The 16,634-nt window shown below is 34.8% G+C and overlaps 1 protein-coding gene across 1 annotated transcript in view; it reads left to right on the top strand.

Annotated features, from left to right (window-relative positions):
• The first annotated feature begins 3,052 nt into the window (after positions 1 to 3,052).
• iqgap2 (IQ motif containing GTPase activating protein 2) overlaps positions 3,053 to 16,634 on the top strand; it is a 34,521-nt gene continuing 20,939 nt past the window's right edge. The window contains exons 1-6 of the mRNA XM_060882713.1: positions 3,053 to 3,295; positions 7,637 to 7,736; positions 13,177 to 13,333; positions 13,665 to 13,742; positions 14,097 to 14,173; positions 16,274 to 16,341. Coding sequence (XP_060738696.1) covers positions 3,250 to 3,295; positions 7,637 to 7,736; positions 13,177 to 13,333; positions 13,665 to 13,742; positions 14,097 to 14,173; positions 16,274 to 16,341 — 526 coding nt within the window. The 5' untranslated portion in view covers positions 3,053 to 3,249. The remainder of the gene's footprint in view (positions 3,296 to 7,636; positions 7,737 to 13,176; positions 13,334 to 13,664; positions 13,743 to 14,096; positions 14,174 to 16,273; positions 16,342 to 16,634) is intronic.

Below are 16,634 nucleotides of genomic sequence, written 5' to 3'. Positions count from 1 at the left end.
CTTTCTATGTGCTGCTATATATGGTTGGTGTCCTTCATTACTGCATTATAATCGTTGACACTACTGTTTTAAAATTTGGCAAAGACATATATTTTTTAAAATACAATTTTGCAATGATTCTAAGCCATTCTGCTGTAAAATAATAATAATAATAATAATAATAATAATAATAATAATAATAATAATAATAATAATAATAATAATAATACAAAGTGTCCTGTACTATTTTGGATTAGGCCTCTGTCAAACCAAAGTGACTTACTGCTGTTTGACTCAGCAGAACTATGCAGTCTCTGAAGTAGAGGTTTCTAATTCAAAAGAAAAGTAACTTATTAATTAATTTAGCCAAATTTTAATGAAGCAGTGTTTATCAGTATTAGAATAGATAATAATGTTATAGTAGATTATTGTGTGTCAGCTAATGCGTTTACGCACTGCTTATGAATGTGTGTGCATTTGTTTGGAAAATATCGTATGTACTGTACGATGCAGTGAGTGTGTGTATAAGTATTGGTGGAAACAAATGAAGAAAGATGCAATGTTTCCATGTTTCATCAAACTACAGCAAAAAAAAAAAAATTTTCCCAACCGTCTGACATTGCACACAACTTTGCATGTGCGTATGAAGTAATCTGTGTTCGTGCTTAGTTTTGTGTTCTTACGTCCCCTTGCTGAGGGATAATCAGAAATGGATTATTTGCTCGAATGTAACATGCTCTGTGTTTCCTGAAAGTTGGGTGTACACTTTGTGAACATGAAAATACTGAAAAAAAGCTTAGTTTTGTGAAAGTAATAAAGATGTGTGTTGAAATGATTTTGTGTCTTTGAGAGGGAAACAAACATGATTGTATGTTTCTAAAAAAAAAGCAATACAATGCAAAAGTTTGGATTCCATGTGTTGTGTATTAAAAAAAATCAGTTGAACATGACTAAACTGTGGCTTTAGTCTGCTAGTCTGTTAGTCAAGACAACAATCTAAACCTCAATAGAATTCAACCGAATCATAGTTTTAAAAGAACAAAAATAAAGGAATCGAACATACAGTACACAATTCTTGCACTTCAATAACAAAGGAATATCTGTGAAACCTAATGTAAATGTTTTGATAATATCATTTGATTCTTTATATGGTATGCAAATTATCACACACACTACACAGTTTTGAATATGTATCTGTGTTTTAAATGTATATCGAAAATTTTAACTGCAACTATATTATCATCAAAATCATTTCATCTTATGCATGTGAGCGACAGTACTGTTTTAAAGCTTTAAAATACTGCTTATACTAGCTATAATTTTCAGTGCTGTTATGCTGTGGTCAGATATACATTTCAAAATTGTTGAACCATGTAGTTGCGTAACGTAGGCCACTCTATGGGTTACAGCTGTCATCACTTCATTCATTGTTATCTTCACTAGCACAGTCCCGCTTCCTTCATTGTGTTTCCTCTTTCGATTTGGCTTCATGATAGCTAGTACTATTTATTTGTAGAACATCCAGTGTTCATACATATTTAAACATACTCTCTTTTTTATTTTTTATTTTTTACTAATTTATGCTTTGTTTCCCAGGAAAGTCACATGCTAGTCAGCCTCTGTGGGTAGGATCAGCAATTATAACTGATTCATAAAAGATTACAGAGCAGTAATTCATCCATCACACTATACAGTTTATACAGTGTAAAGACAGCAAGACAAAAATTTACTTAATTTTTCACATGATAAATGGTATTAAATTGTTTTATTTCCTTACTAAGGCACTGGTTAATCTTGTGTACATTTAATAGATATCTTCTATCTGGGTGAATAAGTTAAAGAATACGCTGTATTCCTTTATGGCCAATTATAGACTTTAAATATATTTAGGTACTGTATACAGATAAGTGTGCATTAAATAAGTTTTCTCAGATTAGGCTTCTACCAGTGAAGAGGTGGTGAAGCTGATAAAAGAGTTGAATAAGTTGTTTTCTTTCTTTCTTTCTTTCTTTCTTTCTTTCTTTCTTTCTTTCTTTCTTTCTTTCTTTCTTTCTTTCTTTCTTTCTTTTCTTCTCAGCCCATTCCTTATTTTGAACCCAAAACTATAGTTAGCGTTAGCAAAAAATGCCATAACATCACTTTTAAGATCACTAAATTAAGAATATTATCATGAAAAATACAATATATAATTATTTGAATTTGTATTTTATTCAATTATTTTTATTTTATTCAATGTATTCATTTATTTTTTATAAGAATGATCACAATGATCACAGTGCAGTCTTGTCCTTTTTTCTTCTTGTTTCTTGTGTTAGCATGTTAGCATGGACCAGAATGGAGGGGGGTGAGGGGGTGTATGTAAAATGGCTTAACATGAGGGGCCACATAATGTTCTTGTACTGATCTCACAGCTGAAACCAACTCATTCGCATTATAATTGTATTGTTTGTATTATTAGTAAAGAAAAAAAAATCACCTTTAAATGAAATACACTCAATAGTATACTGTTTTATTTTTTATTGTATTTTTTAAATTAATTTTATTATTTTTTAATTTCTTTTTATTTATTTAAAAAAAATGTATTTGTATTTTTTATAATTTGTACATTTTCTTTTTACATTTTTAAATATATATATATATATATATATATATATATATATATATATATATATATATATATATATATATATATTATTTTTGTTTTAATTTTTTAATTTTTTAAATATTTTTTAAATTATTTTATTTTTATTATTTTTAAAAAAATTGTTACTTTTTTATAGTTTTTATTATTATTGTTTTCATTTGTAATTTTTTTTAATATACATTTTTTTAAAAACAATTATTATTATTATTATTATTATTATTATTATTATTATTATTATTTTTAATTATCATTTTATTTGTATTATTTTTTTACTCCATCGTATATATATCGTATCATATCAATCGTATACTTTCCTCACAGTTAATACGTCACGCGCTGTGCCCTGGTTTTATTTACCGCCTTTCGCCGCCAGGTGACGCAATTCGAGTGACTCTTCGCGACACTCTGCGCTCTTTCCGTGGCGATTTGAACAAACTGTCAGTAAAGGAAACTGTTTAGTGACAGACACTGAGCGCGATGGGAGAAGTCTTTCACACCAGACTACATCACACATGACAGGATACTTCTTTTAAACAGAATCTGACTAAAACACAAGGACATACTTTGTGTATTTCTGTAAAAAATAATAAAAACAAAGTGTCAGAGGAAGTGCAGTCGGTGACAGGATGTACTATGAGGACGGAGCCACTTCACACAGACCCAGATATGGATGTAAGTACACGACTTCATTTAGAACAAAAAAGGCTTTTCATTTCATTTTATATGTATAGAGTGACTTTATTTAACCCTTCAATGACTTAAGTCATGATAAAAAACAAACTACATTCTAAAACTCAGCAGCAGAGATGATTAAGAGCTAATTATTATTATTATTATTATTATTATTATTATTATTATTATTATTATTATTAGTAGTAGTAGTAGTAGTAGTAGTATTATTATTATTATTATTGGTTCATTTATTATTATTATTATTTAATATTATATTATATAATATTATTATTATCATTTTAATTCTTTCATTTAAAAAAAATGGCTTCAAATTTGTTTATCTATTTTCCCACCAGAGTGAGTATGAGGTAAGAGAACCCGAGGCAGTGACTCAAATCAAATCCTGAGGCATTTAGTCATTGCACTTAAAATCTGAATAGGGATTAGTATAAAGGAACACTTTCTCTTGTTAAACATTAGCCTTGGCAGTTGTTAAAGCACATGACAATAATTAAATAGTGTAAATGACTCCCAATAAGTTTACATGAGAGTGGATGTGAGATGGGCAGCCTGAAGCTTATAAATGAAGTACATTATACACAATGCATTGCATTATTTTAAAAATGCATGATTTAGAATATGCAGTTTGTGTCATGTTTTGGATTCACGTCTGATTTGGATAATAACCTGTTTCGCAATCATTTTTTTCAGTGTGTAACAGTTTTGCTGGTTTAATATTAACCCAAAACTTCTCCACTAGGTCAGAGTTTTTTAGGAGTTTTGTTCTCTAATCTTATCCTGTTCACTCCATCCATGTTTGCTTTACACAAAACATACCATCTCGGTTGAACAGTCCATCATGTTTCTCTTAACCCCATAATGTCCTGGGATTATTATTCCATTCTGAAATTTAGTACTGTGAATCTAATATGAACTGTATTCAGTTGTTAGGGAGAAGAATGGAGGTATTGAGTAATGTCTTGGGTTTTAAAATGGGGTTAAAATACCGGCGATGTTTAAATTACATTAGAAATTATGTGTTTAGTTACAATGGTAGACAAATCAATAGTTCCTAGGACAAGGTTATTAGTATTAAGTTATCGTTGCTTGGTGGATGCATAGGTTCAGTAAATAAATGTAGCAACACTATATGGCCAAAGGTTTGTGTACAACTGTCCATGACACTTATATGTGTTTGTTGGACATCCCATTCCAAAGGCATAGCATCTATATGTACTTTTCTGGGTAGGCTTTTCACTAGATATTGAAATGTTACTTGAGGATTTGTGATCATTCAGCCACAAGAGCATTACTGAAGTCAGGCAAAGACACCTGCTAGTCCAGTTTATCCCAATGATATTCAGTGGGGATGAGGTCAGGTTTCTTAACTGTGTAGTAACACTTCTGGTGTAAGAAGCTGCCACCTTACAGCATTACAGTGTAAGTTGCAAACACAGTGACACGTTAAAATCATTGTTAGAAAAGGATAGTAAGCATATAGATGTTCGGTTAGTTTAATTAAATAGGTTTAAGACTTTAATAGGTTTAAGCCAAAAGACTTAATCGAGAGTATCTTCTGTATGTCTTCATTCATATTCGATATATACTTACTGTTCTACATCTTTTGCCCCAAGTAAACACATCAATGCAGCTCCTTACAGAGTGAAACAGAATTAACTGAGTAGTAGTAGTAATAGCAAACCATTGATTGAGTCACATCCTGTGAAAGGCATCTCTGGGTAGGGGGGTTTTTGGGGTTGTGTGTGTGTGTGTGTGTGTGTGTGTGTGTGTGTGTGTGTGTGTGTGTGTGTGTGTGTGTGTGTGTATGATTTATCAGATTTTTTATTTCATTGCATTTCAGGTTCCAGAAGTGAGCAAAAAAGAAAATGGACAATTTGTTTTGGGGTCATAGTCATTATTTTTGGGTCTCACCTGTCTTCTGAAATGTGCTCAATACCATCAATTATGTGAGGAGTTAATAACTAGTCAAACCTGAAGATGGGTATTGAGCACCAGAGATAAAGTTTGAATATGAACTAATCATTAATTATGAATGAAAAGTAAGACAAACTAATAATCATCACGTCTTGTGTTGCTCGGCTTTCAGTGTAACAAGCACAGAGTGAAACATCCTTATTGGGGTGGTATAATAAAACAAATTACTAAAACTAATATTTAATGCTAATTTTAATCATTCATTCGTTTTCATTTTCCAGTTTTGGTGGTTCTGGATACAATCTGGATGGTACACCAGTCTACTCTAGTATTTAGCTTTCAGATTTCACAATAAAAGCCTTTCCTTTATTCACAGCTTATGGTATTATAACTGTATTGTATTAAATATTGACTTTAGAGAGATATTTTTCTTCAAGCAGTAAGTTTTTATGATTCTTACAGTGGGTTTATTTGCACACTGTATATAATAAGTATATATTAACTAACCAGCCCATAACCAGTTTACTGAATCAATTAGATAAGAAAACGTATGATTTCGAATCGAATACAGTGTGCAGTCCTTCTTTCTTGTTGATCATTTACTACTCCCACATGTGGTGTGATGTAATGTTCTTAGTTATCCTTTTTCTTAGCAGTGAGGTGGCCATGGATAGATAGAGGCTCTAAGGTTGAAAGAAATTGATGCGCGATGAGGCCCACTGGAGATCATTTGGCAAGCCACAGCATGTATGTCTGAGCTTAAAGTTTGCCAGGCTGTTAATCACAATGAGGCACTCATTTGCAAAAACAAAGCCAAGCACGTGATTGTGTCATTAGAATTCGTTTTTATTAGGTGAGTGGAGATTGGGAAAACAGTTGGTGCTGTGCTGGCTGCATTCTCTGTGCTCATCTTCTGGCACAAAGGGATAATGATGAATCAGTCAGCCCATGATGTAAGTCACATGGTAATGCATGATGCACAATAAACTGTTTTCATGCACAACATTTACTACATCTTATGTTGATGATAGTGATGTATGTTCCAAAGATATTTTCATTAGTATCACTGGTACTCAATACTGATTCTATACATTGACTTGACCACACTAAAGTTTCTGTACTGTGTAAACGTAGATCAGTAGATAGATGACGACATGCTTTAAGGTCGTTTTATTAAGGTCATGTGGTTTCATTGTCATTGTCATATGGATCAACATCACATGCATTGAATTCACCATATTAAATCGAAACACATGACATTAGACCTGAGAAAACACAATTGTATTGCTGTTGTCTCTCAGCATCAGAGTCTGAGGACCATGTTAATTATATTATAACATAATGTATATGTTAATAACCACATCAGGATCTTCTCAACCATGTTATGACATCATTCCCTTGCTGATATCCTTAATCCCGTTTAAGGAAAAGCATATTTTGGTCAAATAATTAACACCAGGGATGTGTGATACCACCCTGAAGATTACTTTTTCAACAACAGCACATGATAACTTATATCATTGAATAGTTTAAATAATTAGTTTAAATAATTAAACTAAAGTTGTCATTTTCTTTTTTATTAGCACCCTTTCTGTAAATTTTCCTTTAAAGTGGTGGCATTAAATCAACAATTAAAAAACACTTTTTAAAGCTGTTTATGTGAAGTGTCTGCCATGCAAATCCCTTTACACCTTTAAAGTTATTACTAAAGAATTAGAAATGTATTAAAACTGGTGCTAATAGCCCATCTGTCTGAGCTGCTTTAACAGAACGGGAATCAACACCTTCTGGCCAGGCTGTGGTCTTCAGTTATAAATACTTAAGTCACATGTACAGTATAGACAAAGGAAGCTAAAAGTTAAACTGTAGCTCCACTTTGTCATCTATTATTACAGACACCAGTGAGCTCTTTGGCAGCAGGTGTAGTTTTGAAGAGAGAATGTTCTCTGTAATCATAGGCTTTGAGAATCAAAGGTGGTGTCTACATTTGTGGCACTGATACAGCTGATCTTAATAAGTCCATCCGTAAGTGTCAGGCAGAAACTCCACCGAGGTTCCATAAGATTGCACACAGTTTTAAACAAAGGCTAAGATTTCAGGAAAACGCTCTATAGCTTTCATGTTAACCCAAAATGGCTTTAGATAGTTGCTTACAGCACTCATGCATTTAGCAACAGAAGACAGAAGGAACGCATTGATCAAGAATCGTTTTGATCAACCAGTAAGAACATGATTTCCATGTTTTTTCTAGTTGTCTTAATTGTCAAATTGTTATCCTTGTTGCTGGTAAAGATTGCTACGGTGGCATTGTATGGTTTGTGTAAATGTAACATGGGTCTCCAAGGTTTCTTTTGGGTTGACTTTTGTTCTGCACTTTCTAATTTTTAATTTGTTTTTTTTTTGCAGCCATTGTGGATGATGAGAGGCTCTCGGCAGAGCAAATGGATGAAAGGAGACGGCAAAATATCGCCTATGAATATCTCTGTCACCTAGAGGAGGCCAAGCAGTAAGTTTATACTTAGACTTTAGAACTGACAGAAAATTTGATGTTGGCCTCTTTAACTGATTGATCTGCTTGCGTTTGTGTGGTTTATGGGCACATAAACTTGGTTTATGTTTTATATTCACTCTGATGTGTGATAGGGCTGGGTTGTGTTTTTGAGATTTTCAATACAGATATGCAAAACTAGAAAGCTACATTTTTCTTACCTTTTTGTAATGAATAAATGAACAAATAAACTACATGGTATTTAAATTATTTAGCAGACACTCTTATGTAGAGCGACTTAGATTTATCTCATTTATACAGCTGAACTGTATGGGTTAAGGAGTGACAGTTTAGTGGCCCTGGGATTTGAACTCACAACCTTCTGATCAGTAGTCCAACACCTTAACCACTGAGCTAACATGTCCCCACATGTAAATACTGCTCATCACATAACCTATACTGTTGTATATATATAGTTACAGATTAGATATAACACACATATAACACAGTTTATATATACACACAGCAATAGGTACGTATGCAGTTCAATGTGCTAACCAACTAGGTATTTTCAGTGCTAACAGCTGAATCCAATCCCTTACAAAACTAAAATTACCCAACATTCTCTTGCAAAAGTCAGAACGCTGAACAGTAAACTGTTTGTGTGTTTGCCAGTCGTGTGTTTCACCCAGATTCTCCAATCTCTGGCAGCAACAAAGCAGTGCTGCTAATCCCAAGTTGTAATCAAATGTTTCATCAGGTTTGACATATCACCTGACTTTAAAACTACTAGACATTTTTGCATTGGGAACTGAAAAACAACAAGACTTCAGACATCCACTCCTTTTCCACTTTTTTTCCTAATATAGTTTGTATTTGTTTTTTCTATTTTTAATATATTCAAATTATATTATTAATATTGCCACGTATAAACTTCACATGCTGCTTTTCTGCACAGATGACCTGACTCTTGCCCATAGCATTGTCCATAACCCCTGTTCCAGGAAACCTGTCAAATTGCATTAGGATTACCGTGCTGGTCTCTAATCGGCCTGTAAATGGCATTATGTCCTACTGTTCCACTTTGGCAGTTATGAGTCACAGTCACAGAAACCTTGCCATTGTCACAAAAAGCTTGACTCCTGTAATCCAGGTTATCCATCAGATTAATACTATATAAGAGTGAGTTCAATGCAGAAGCATTATAGATTTTTTTTAATCTAACTGAATCTATCTGTCTCTGTAGGTATTGAACCTCCATTTGTGTTCGGTTCAATTAGTAATGACATAGAGTATACTATGAAAAGTAAATTTATTTTTATATAATATTTTTCAAATCTAAATGCTGTAAAACCTTAACTTTTCTGCTCGTTGTAGGACAGTAACATTATCCTTTGCAAAGTCATAAGCATTATAAAATTTTGTTCTGTTTTAGCTCATTAATCCACACTCCTGATTGTTTCCTTCACTTAATTTTAGGGCCATGTATGGCAGTGAGTAGCTTGTCAGCTGATAGGCACACACTCTTTCCCACACCCTTTTTCTCTCTTGCAAACTGATGTTTTACTGAGGAGACTTTGTACCTGCTGACTTAAAGTAAATAATACATGTTTACCCATGTGTGCTTTGTAGATAAGAGTCCTTTGGGAGAAACATTTTCCCATTAACTGTCAGTGCTGTATGACGTTAAAGATCTGGGATGTGTGGTAGCCTAGAGGTTAAGGTGTTGGGCTACTGATCAGAAGGTTGTGGGTTTGATTCCAGGTCCACCAAACTGCCACTGTTGGGCCCCTGAGAAAGGCCCTTAATGCTCAGTTGTATTAAAAAAAAAAGGCTCTGGATAAGGGTGTCTGCCAAATGCTGGAAGTATAAATCTATGAGTTTAGTCTATTATGCTGTAGGTTGTGATGTTAAGTGACAAAGAAGATCACATCTAATCCCCAAGGCGCTTGTCGTTGACTCACAGCTTTTATTTTTCTCCACCAATCAGATCTTTCACTTTCTGCTTTTCAATCCATGACATTTGGGATGTAGTAATGCTGGCAATCTCAATCACAGTCCTAAACCATAAAAGTACTTAGTAAAAGTAACTTTAATAATGTCACTTTATTCAAATGTCTCTAACTGCAATTTAGGAGGATGCATGTTAGAATGTTTACAATAAGATGCATGTTAGAATGACAACTCTCAATGTTCACATGTTTAGAAGTAAGAAAACACAACACTATCAGCATATGGAGAGATGATCTTTCTCTGCCCTTCTTTCCTCTGGTACAGTTTCTTTTTCAAGTCATATTTACGCTGATGATCTCATACAGTATGCATACTGATGTAACCTGAACAGTACTATATTGAATATGAGACCCTTCTCGGACTTTTCTCAGAATTTAATTTCAGGTATTTGTAACACTCTGTAATAAAACGACAGTTATGTGTGCACTTCCGGTTTGAAGTTTCAAGTCTCAGAAGTTCTCTCCAGAAGTAGCAACAAATTTTAGGAAGTAAGAATGAGATAAAAAAAAAAATTAGATATATATTTATATATATAAATAATTCAAAATCTGTAAAATCAAGTACAATGAGATCAATTCAAAATCAATTCAAAATCTGTAAAATCAAGTACAATTTACTTTGCATAAGTAAAGTAAAATAAAATATATAGTAAGGATATTCATTCATTCATTCATTCATCTTCTACCGCTTATCCAGACTACCTCGGGTTATAGTAAGGATATCTATTTAAAATTTCACAGCCAGGGCAGGTTCATCCAGTTTTATCTGAAACATTACATTTGATATGCAATGCTCCATTCCACTCAACTGCAGTTTTCTACAATTCACATGAGCAAGAACGGTAACGAATACATTTAGATTTGTCTAGGGTAGATTAGGTCAAAATTAATTTTGTCCCCTAACTGAATGTTAAAGTTCTCTCATTTATAGACAGGCTGTGCAAGCTGTATAAGCTATATATCTTTGTGAGTCCTTGGTATTGGAATATACTGTTCATCTTGAAACTGGTGACCTAGTTAAGAAGTAACACCGTGTTCTCTAAAACACGTTAACACTTTAAAATAATAAAAAAAAATAATAATATTAATTACTGGAATTATCTTTCAGATTTGTAGTTGAAATCCCTAGTTAACCTCATCAGACTCTCGTACTAGATAAGAGACAGTAGCCTGGCATAACTAGAGACTCCCGATCACTCTTCAGTATCCAACTGATCAGTTTGTGTTGACAGAAAGTAAAGCTTGTGGGAGGAGGTAGCAGAACTGCTGATGTGTGATGGGGCAGCATGTTGTCTCAGCCATTGTTGAGCCATCTGTGTTGTTTTTAATTAAACTGCCCTGAAAGTCAGATAACACCCATAGTAAGACGTCGAGTAATACAAACACGAGTGTGCATACATACAGTACACTACAGTATTACATAACAGTGTGCATGTTCAGTGTAAACTGCAAACAAACGAAGCACAAAATGCTAAGAATCGAAATTATAGTTAACATGTTAATATGTAGTCATGGTAAGGAAATATATATTTATATTTATATATAGGATAATTAATAGGATGTTAATGCAGACCCTAAAACGTTCCCACAAATCACGAACACAAGTTCTGCAAACAGCACGTCAGTACTCGCATTTCAGCAGTTCATGCCCCTATACCAGCTCCATTCATATGCAGCTTTGTGCTTTGTAATGCAATATAACCATTTGGAGAGACACCAAGCACATTGCACATTCCATTAGCTCTTTTCCACGTGAATTAATTGTGCATCGGATTGTCTCTTCATTTCAAGCAGGTATCTTCCTCCTCTTTAAATAATGGCTAACCAGAGATGTCAAGAAAGAAAAATGAGAGCACCGAGTTAGATTAGAAAGACAGCTCACCAGCACCTGGGATATTGCCATTACCCCTACACAGGCACGGCAAAAACTGTGGCAGTGTAGGTGCCATGACAATGGAGCCTTGTTTTAGTGGGTCAGGGGTCATTTGTTCAGTGGGTCATGGACCAGTGGTTGCCACATTGAAAGGAAATTGCACTGGTCTGCATCATTTAACCAGCATTTTCAGGAGTCAGTGATCTGTGTGATATACAATCTTGGGATGTTTTTATGATTGTATGATCGTCCTTGTTTTAACATTTTGATGGAGCTCACTAATATCAATCATTATATTATATATTATTCACAATAAACAGATGTTTTCTCAATCATTTCTAAATAGACCTATATAGATTTTACGCAAAAGCTTTTCAGAAAGTTTCACGCGGCATATGATTGCACGTGATATGCAGTTTTTTATTTTCATGCCTGCAAATGGTCTAATATGAAGGAACAAAGAAAGACCATGTTCATTAATGTGAACATAAAAGATGCATTTACAGTGATGATTAGAAACTAATTTATTCATGTGTATGCTGCCTAGTTTATGTTTTGGGAAACAGACCCAATTAAATCCATAAGATGGCAGGTGCAAACAAAAATACTTTTGAACAAGCCAGGTAGCTCTACAGATATCAAAACAAACAATCTTTCCTGATAGTCCACACCCACATCAGGTTTAATCCGAATATAGATACAGATGCAAATATTCGGAGGACAAAACAGATCAAGATGATAGTTGCATTGTGTTACACCACTAGTGTACATGTGTATTTGTTTTACGCTTATAGTAAACACAAGACTACTGTATATTTTTTTCTTATAGTCCTTACGTCATTGCCAAACTCATGTGTTAGAAAGGAACTGTAATTACTCTGATCTTAACAGAAAGCTCATTTAAAGCAGACATCTACTAATTAGATCATCAACTACTGGAGCCTTCCTTGACCAGTATTTGGACACCGATAAGCTACTATAAGCTGATATCCTCATTTTGTAGATCACATATGACTTCACAGCCTAAGCACATGGACCAAGGATTTATTTGTTTACTGTAGGTCCAGTATTAAAAGATAATGCTATTTGTGCAAGGAAGTGAGACATCATCTCAAAAACTGCCTGCATTTGGTTGCACTACGGAACTGAAAACCTATTGTGTGCATTAAGGGGAGTATTGTGCAGATATATAGCTCTTTTTAAGTAAGGTTATGTCACATATATTCCAGTACAGTAATATATCTGAAAGCCAGAGATAACTGTTGGCCTTATACCACCACCGTGTAGGATCATCAGCCTAATATTAGTTCACAATGAATATTTTATAAGAATACCTCTCTTGTAAGTCTGGATAAGCAGCTTGTTCTCTAAAAGCTTAAAGTTTAATTTGTACTAAAAGCCTAAGAGACAATTTATAATGCTTTTCCTAAAGGAATGTACAGAAGATTGCTTGCAAAATAATTCTTCGGACACATGATGCCAGCACGTATAAGAGGATGACGACAGTCAGGTGTTTGGTTTAAGGTTTGTGATTTAGAGCCTTGATCTGAGATCATTTAAATTTTCTTTTCAGGTGGATGGAAGCCTGCCTGGAGGAGGAACTTCCTTCCACCACAGAGCTGGAGGAGGGCTTGAGGAATGGCGTCTACCTCGGCAAACTCGCAAAATTTTTTGCGCCCAAATTGGTCTCTGACAAGAAGATCTACGACAGAGACCAGAGCCGTTACAAGGTATGTAAAATGAATTAAAATTTAACGTGAAAGTTTAATTGGATAGATGTCAGTAAGTGAATATTCTGTCTACAAAGCTTAATTTAAGAAGCTCTAGACCCAAATGTATCATTCCCACTTCCTACAGGAAGCTCTGTATCCTTTACACACCGCAGACATTCTAACTTCTTCCGTATTCCCACGAGTGGAGATAAACCACTGATGTGTATTTAACGCAGCAGTTTGACATCTTTGACATTATTGTTTTGAAGAAATCAGTAATAACACAGTATCGTGTTGACTAATAGTGTATTTTATCTGTTTCATGTCATTTTCTTTTTTTGTTGTCCAGCACACAGGGCTACTTTTTAGACACACAGATAACACAGTTCAGTGGCTCAGAGCTATGGAGTCCATTGGTTTGCCAAAGGTGAGGTTTTTTGTGAAGTATTTACACACTCAAACTCACATGGTGTGTACTGTAGTATCAACCCTCTGCATAACTAAGGAATAAAACAAACATTGTGTTCCTTTTTATTCTTTAAGTATTAATTGAGAATATTTGGTATAACTGAGAAATTTCAAAATCAGACCTTTCATACAATTAGGCCATAATCTGACTACATAACATAACTGATAGTCTGACAGTGGCTTTTTTGAGCTAAAAATGTGGTTACTCCACAGTTCTGCTGAAATCTGTTGTTGCACAATATTCCCCCATAATATATTATATATATATATATATAAAATGGCCACAAAGACTAATACTGCTTTCTCCCTTCAGATATTCTACCCTGAGACAACTGACGTGTATGATCGTAAAAACATGCCCAAAGTGATCTACTGCATTCATGCACTCAGGTACCGGCGAAGGATCTTTCAGTAACATATGCTGCCTAGTATACATACATAGCAGTAGAATACAAACCTGAAATAATGCAGTGTGCAAAAGCTAGCTCATGTGGTTTGTGGTGCCTAAACGCTTGCCATGACAACCTCGCCCAACATACCAAGCTCACGTCCTTGATGGTTTCACTGACAAGTGTCCTGCGGTACATCATCTCCAGAGCCCCTACGGTTTACTTCCTGCCTGCTTATAGTCATTTCCTGTCACTGTTTCCTGTCAATTCCTGCCTTTTTGACACAGCAGCAGATCTTATTGTTAAAAGGTGGCCTATTTCTTTCTCTAAATCAGATTTCTTTTTCAAAATCTACATTTATTTTCTTAGTATTCTGTCGATAAGATTACCAATAAACATTCATTCATAATTGGTAGCTGTGATAAAGTAGCATATCTTGGAAAAGGTTTTGCTCCATGAAACAATGCATGTTAGTTGATACGGCAGCACATGCTGTTTAATCAGGTACCGAGCCTAACAGGAAACCTGTCTAAAGAGATGTTTTCTGTTTCCTTTCTGCTTACATGTTACTTATATACCACACGTCTAACTCCAAAGTCAACAGCGCCCCCCTGTAGCATTTCAGCTTCAGTTCTGATCATCACAAACATGTGACCCCTTTAGTTCAGTTGGTTATTAGGTATATATTTGTCCTTGTTTTGCACTAAAGTTTATAATCTGTTAAATACATTATTAATAAAACATTCAACTATGCACATTATTAATATTCCATTGTCTGAATAAACCAATAGCAAGACATAACAGTGTATGCTACTCTTCATCAGCCTCCTTTGCTAAGCAGACGCTTGAGTGTAATTAGCAAATACATGTCCATATGTTTACTGACTGACAACAGGAAGGCTGTAGTCATTTTTAGTTTAGTTTAGTATTTTCTTGCTCTCGCACTTTCTTTCTCTCTCCTTGTTGCTGTCTTTCTCCCCACCTGAGCCTGTCTGGCTTCCTTCCTCTTCCTCACAGAAGGACTTCCTTCCTGACCCTGTTGTAAACTCAGCTTCTCAGCTGGACTAAGCAGTCTTGAGGCCAAATGGATCCAGGGAAACCCCCTCCTAAGCAGAGGAAATAGCCACAGGCATCAAATAACCCAAATCCTCTTCATTGTGTTTAGCCTGTGTTTAATTATACACTGCATATACACATTTTTTTCCATTGGATGCTGCATCCATTGATGCCTGAAAAAAAAAATCTGTAGCTATGCTTGTGGAAAAAAAAACAGTTCCCCTCCCCTCTGCAACGTAGTGCAAAGGCTGTAAACAATTTAATTAGTGTGAGCCTCCCAGTCTTGGTTAGTCATTGTAAGCTGTTTCTCTTGTGCCAGGGGTTAAACATTTCACCCTTTGCTCCTTGTGATGAATAAAGCAAAGAAAGAAACCTCCATTTCTGTCCCTATTGTCTTTAGAGGTCAAAGGTACAGGAAACATGCAATCTTATCTTACATACATACCCAAGCACACAGTACACTAAATGTTTTAATGATTCATCGTCTACTTGCCCTTTATCAGCAGGTAGATGAAAGTTTAATGGAGTTTCCAGGCACCTGAAACAGGCAGACTGAAGGATTACTTCTAACATTGTCAAGACTTGACCCTACTGCATACTGACCTCTTGTGTTAGAAACCATGCCGTTACACCTGCACATTTCCTATTGTCCAGATAATGCTAAATTATTCCTTATTTCAAGTAGGGATGTGGGATGTAGGTAGCCTAGTGGTTAAGGTGTTGGGCTACTGATCGGAAGGTCATGAGTTCATATCCCAGGTCCACCAAACTGCCACTGCTGGGACCCTGAGCAAGGCCATTAACCCTCAATTGCTCAGTTGTATAAATTGAAATAAATTGTAAGTCCCTCTGGATAAGAGCGTCTGCTAGATACTGTAAATGTAGTATACCTTGCATGGCTATTACGTTTAAAGCATAAACGGGGAACCGTGTACAAATGCTATTCAACATAAATCCTTGTTGTTTTGTGGTATAAATATCTGGTCTTAGATTTCCTTTTACTTATGTTTGTAATTGCATAACATTTTTTGTTTTTTTTCTTCAGCTTATATCTCTATAAATTGGGAATTGCCCCACAGATCCAAGACTTGCTGGGCAAAGTGGACTTCACAGGTATACAGATCCAAGTCTTACCATCTCACCAATCACATGAACAGTACATTTATACTGTACTATACAATCATCTCACATTATTGTTCTCAGTACATTTATATGGAAAATCTTGTAATTATGCTCAATTTGATTCGTCATATTCAACAAGCTGTCCTTCATTAGTCATAAGCACTCAGGTGTCTAGCATAAATGTAAAAAACATAAATGCACAGAAGGTAATTACTTGCCAAGACCGTGGGCAATAGTGCCAGGTAATTACAAGCTATGCTTAGCTTAAATGTAATATTATTTTT

Source organism: Tachysurus vachellii, chromosome 12, assembly GCF_030014155.1.
Source record: "Tachysurus vachellii isolate PV-2020 chromosome 12, HZAU_Pvac_v1, whole genome shotgun sequence".
NCBI classification, from domain to species: Eukaryota; Metazoa; Chordata; class Actinopteri; order Siluriformes; family Bagridae; genus Tachysurus; species Tachysurus vachellii.
This window is presented reverse-complemented; position numbering and strand designations above follow the sequence as displayed.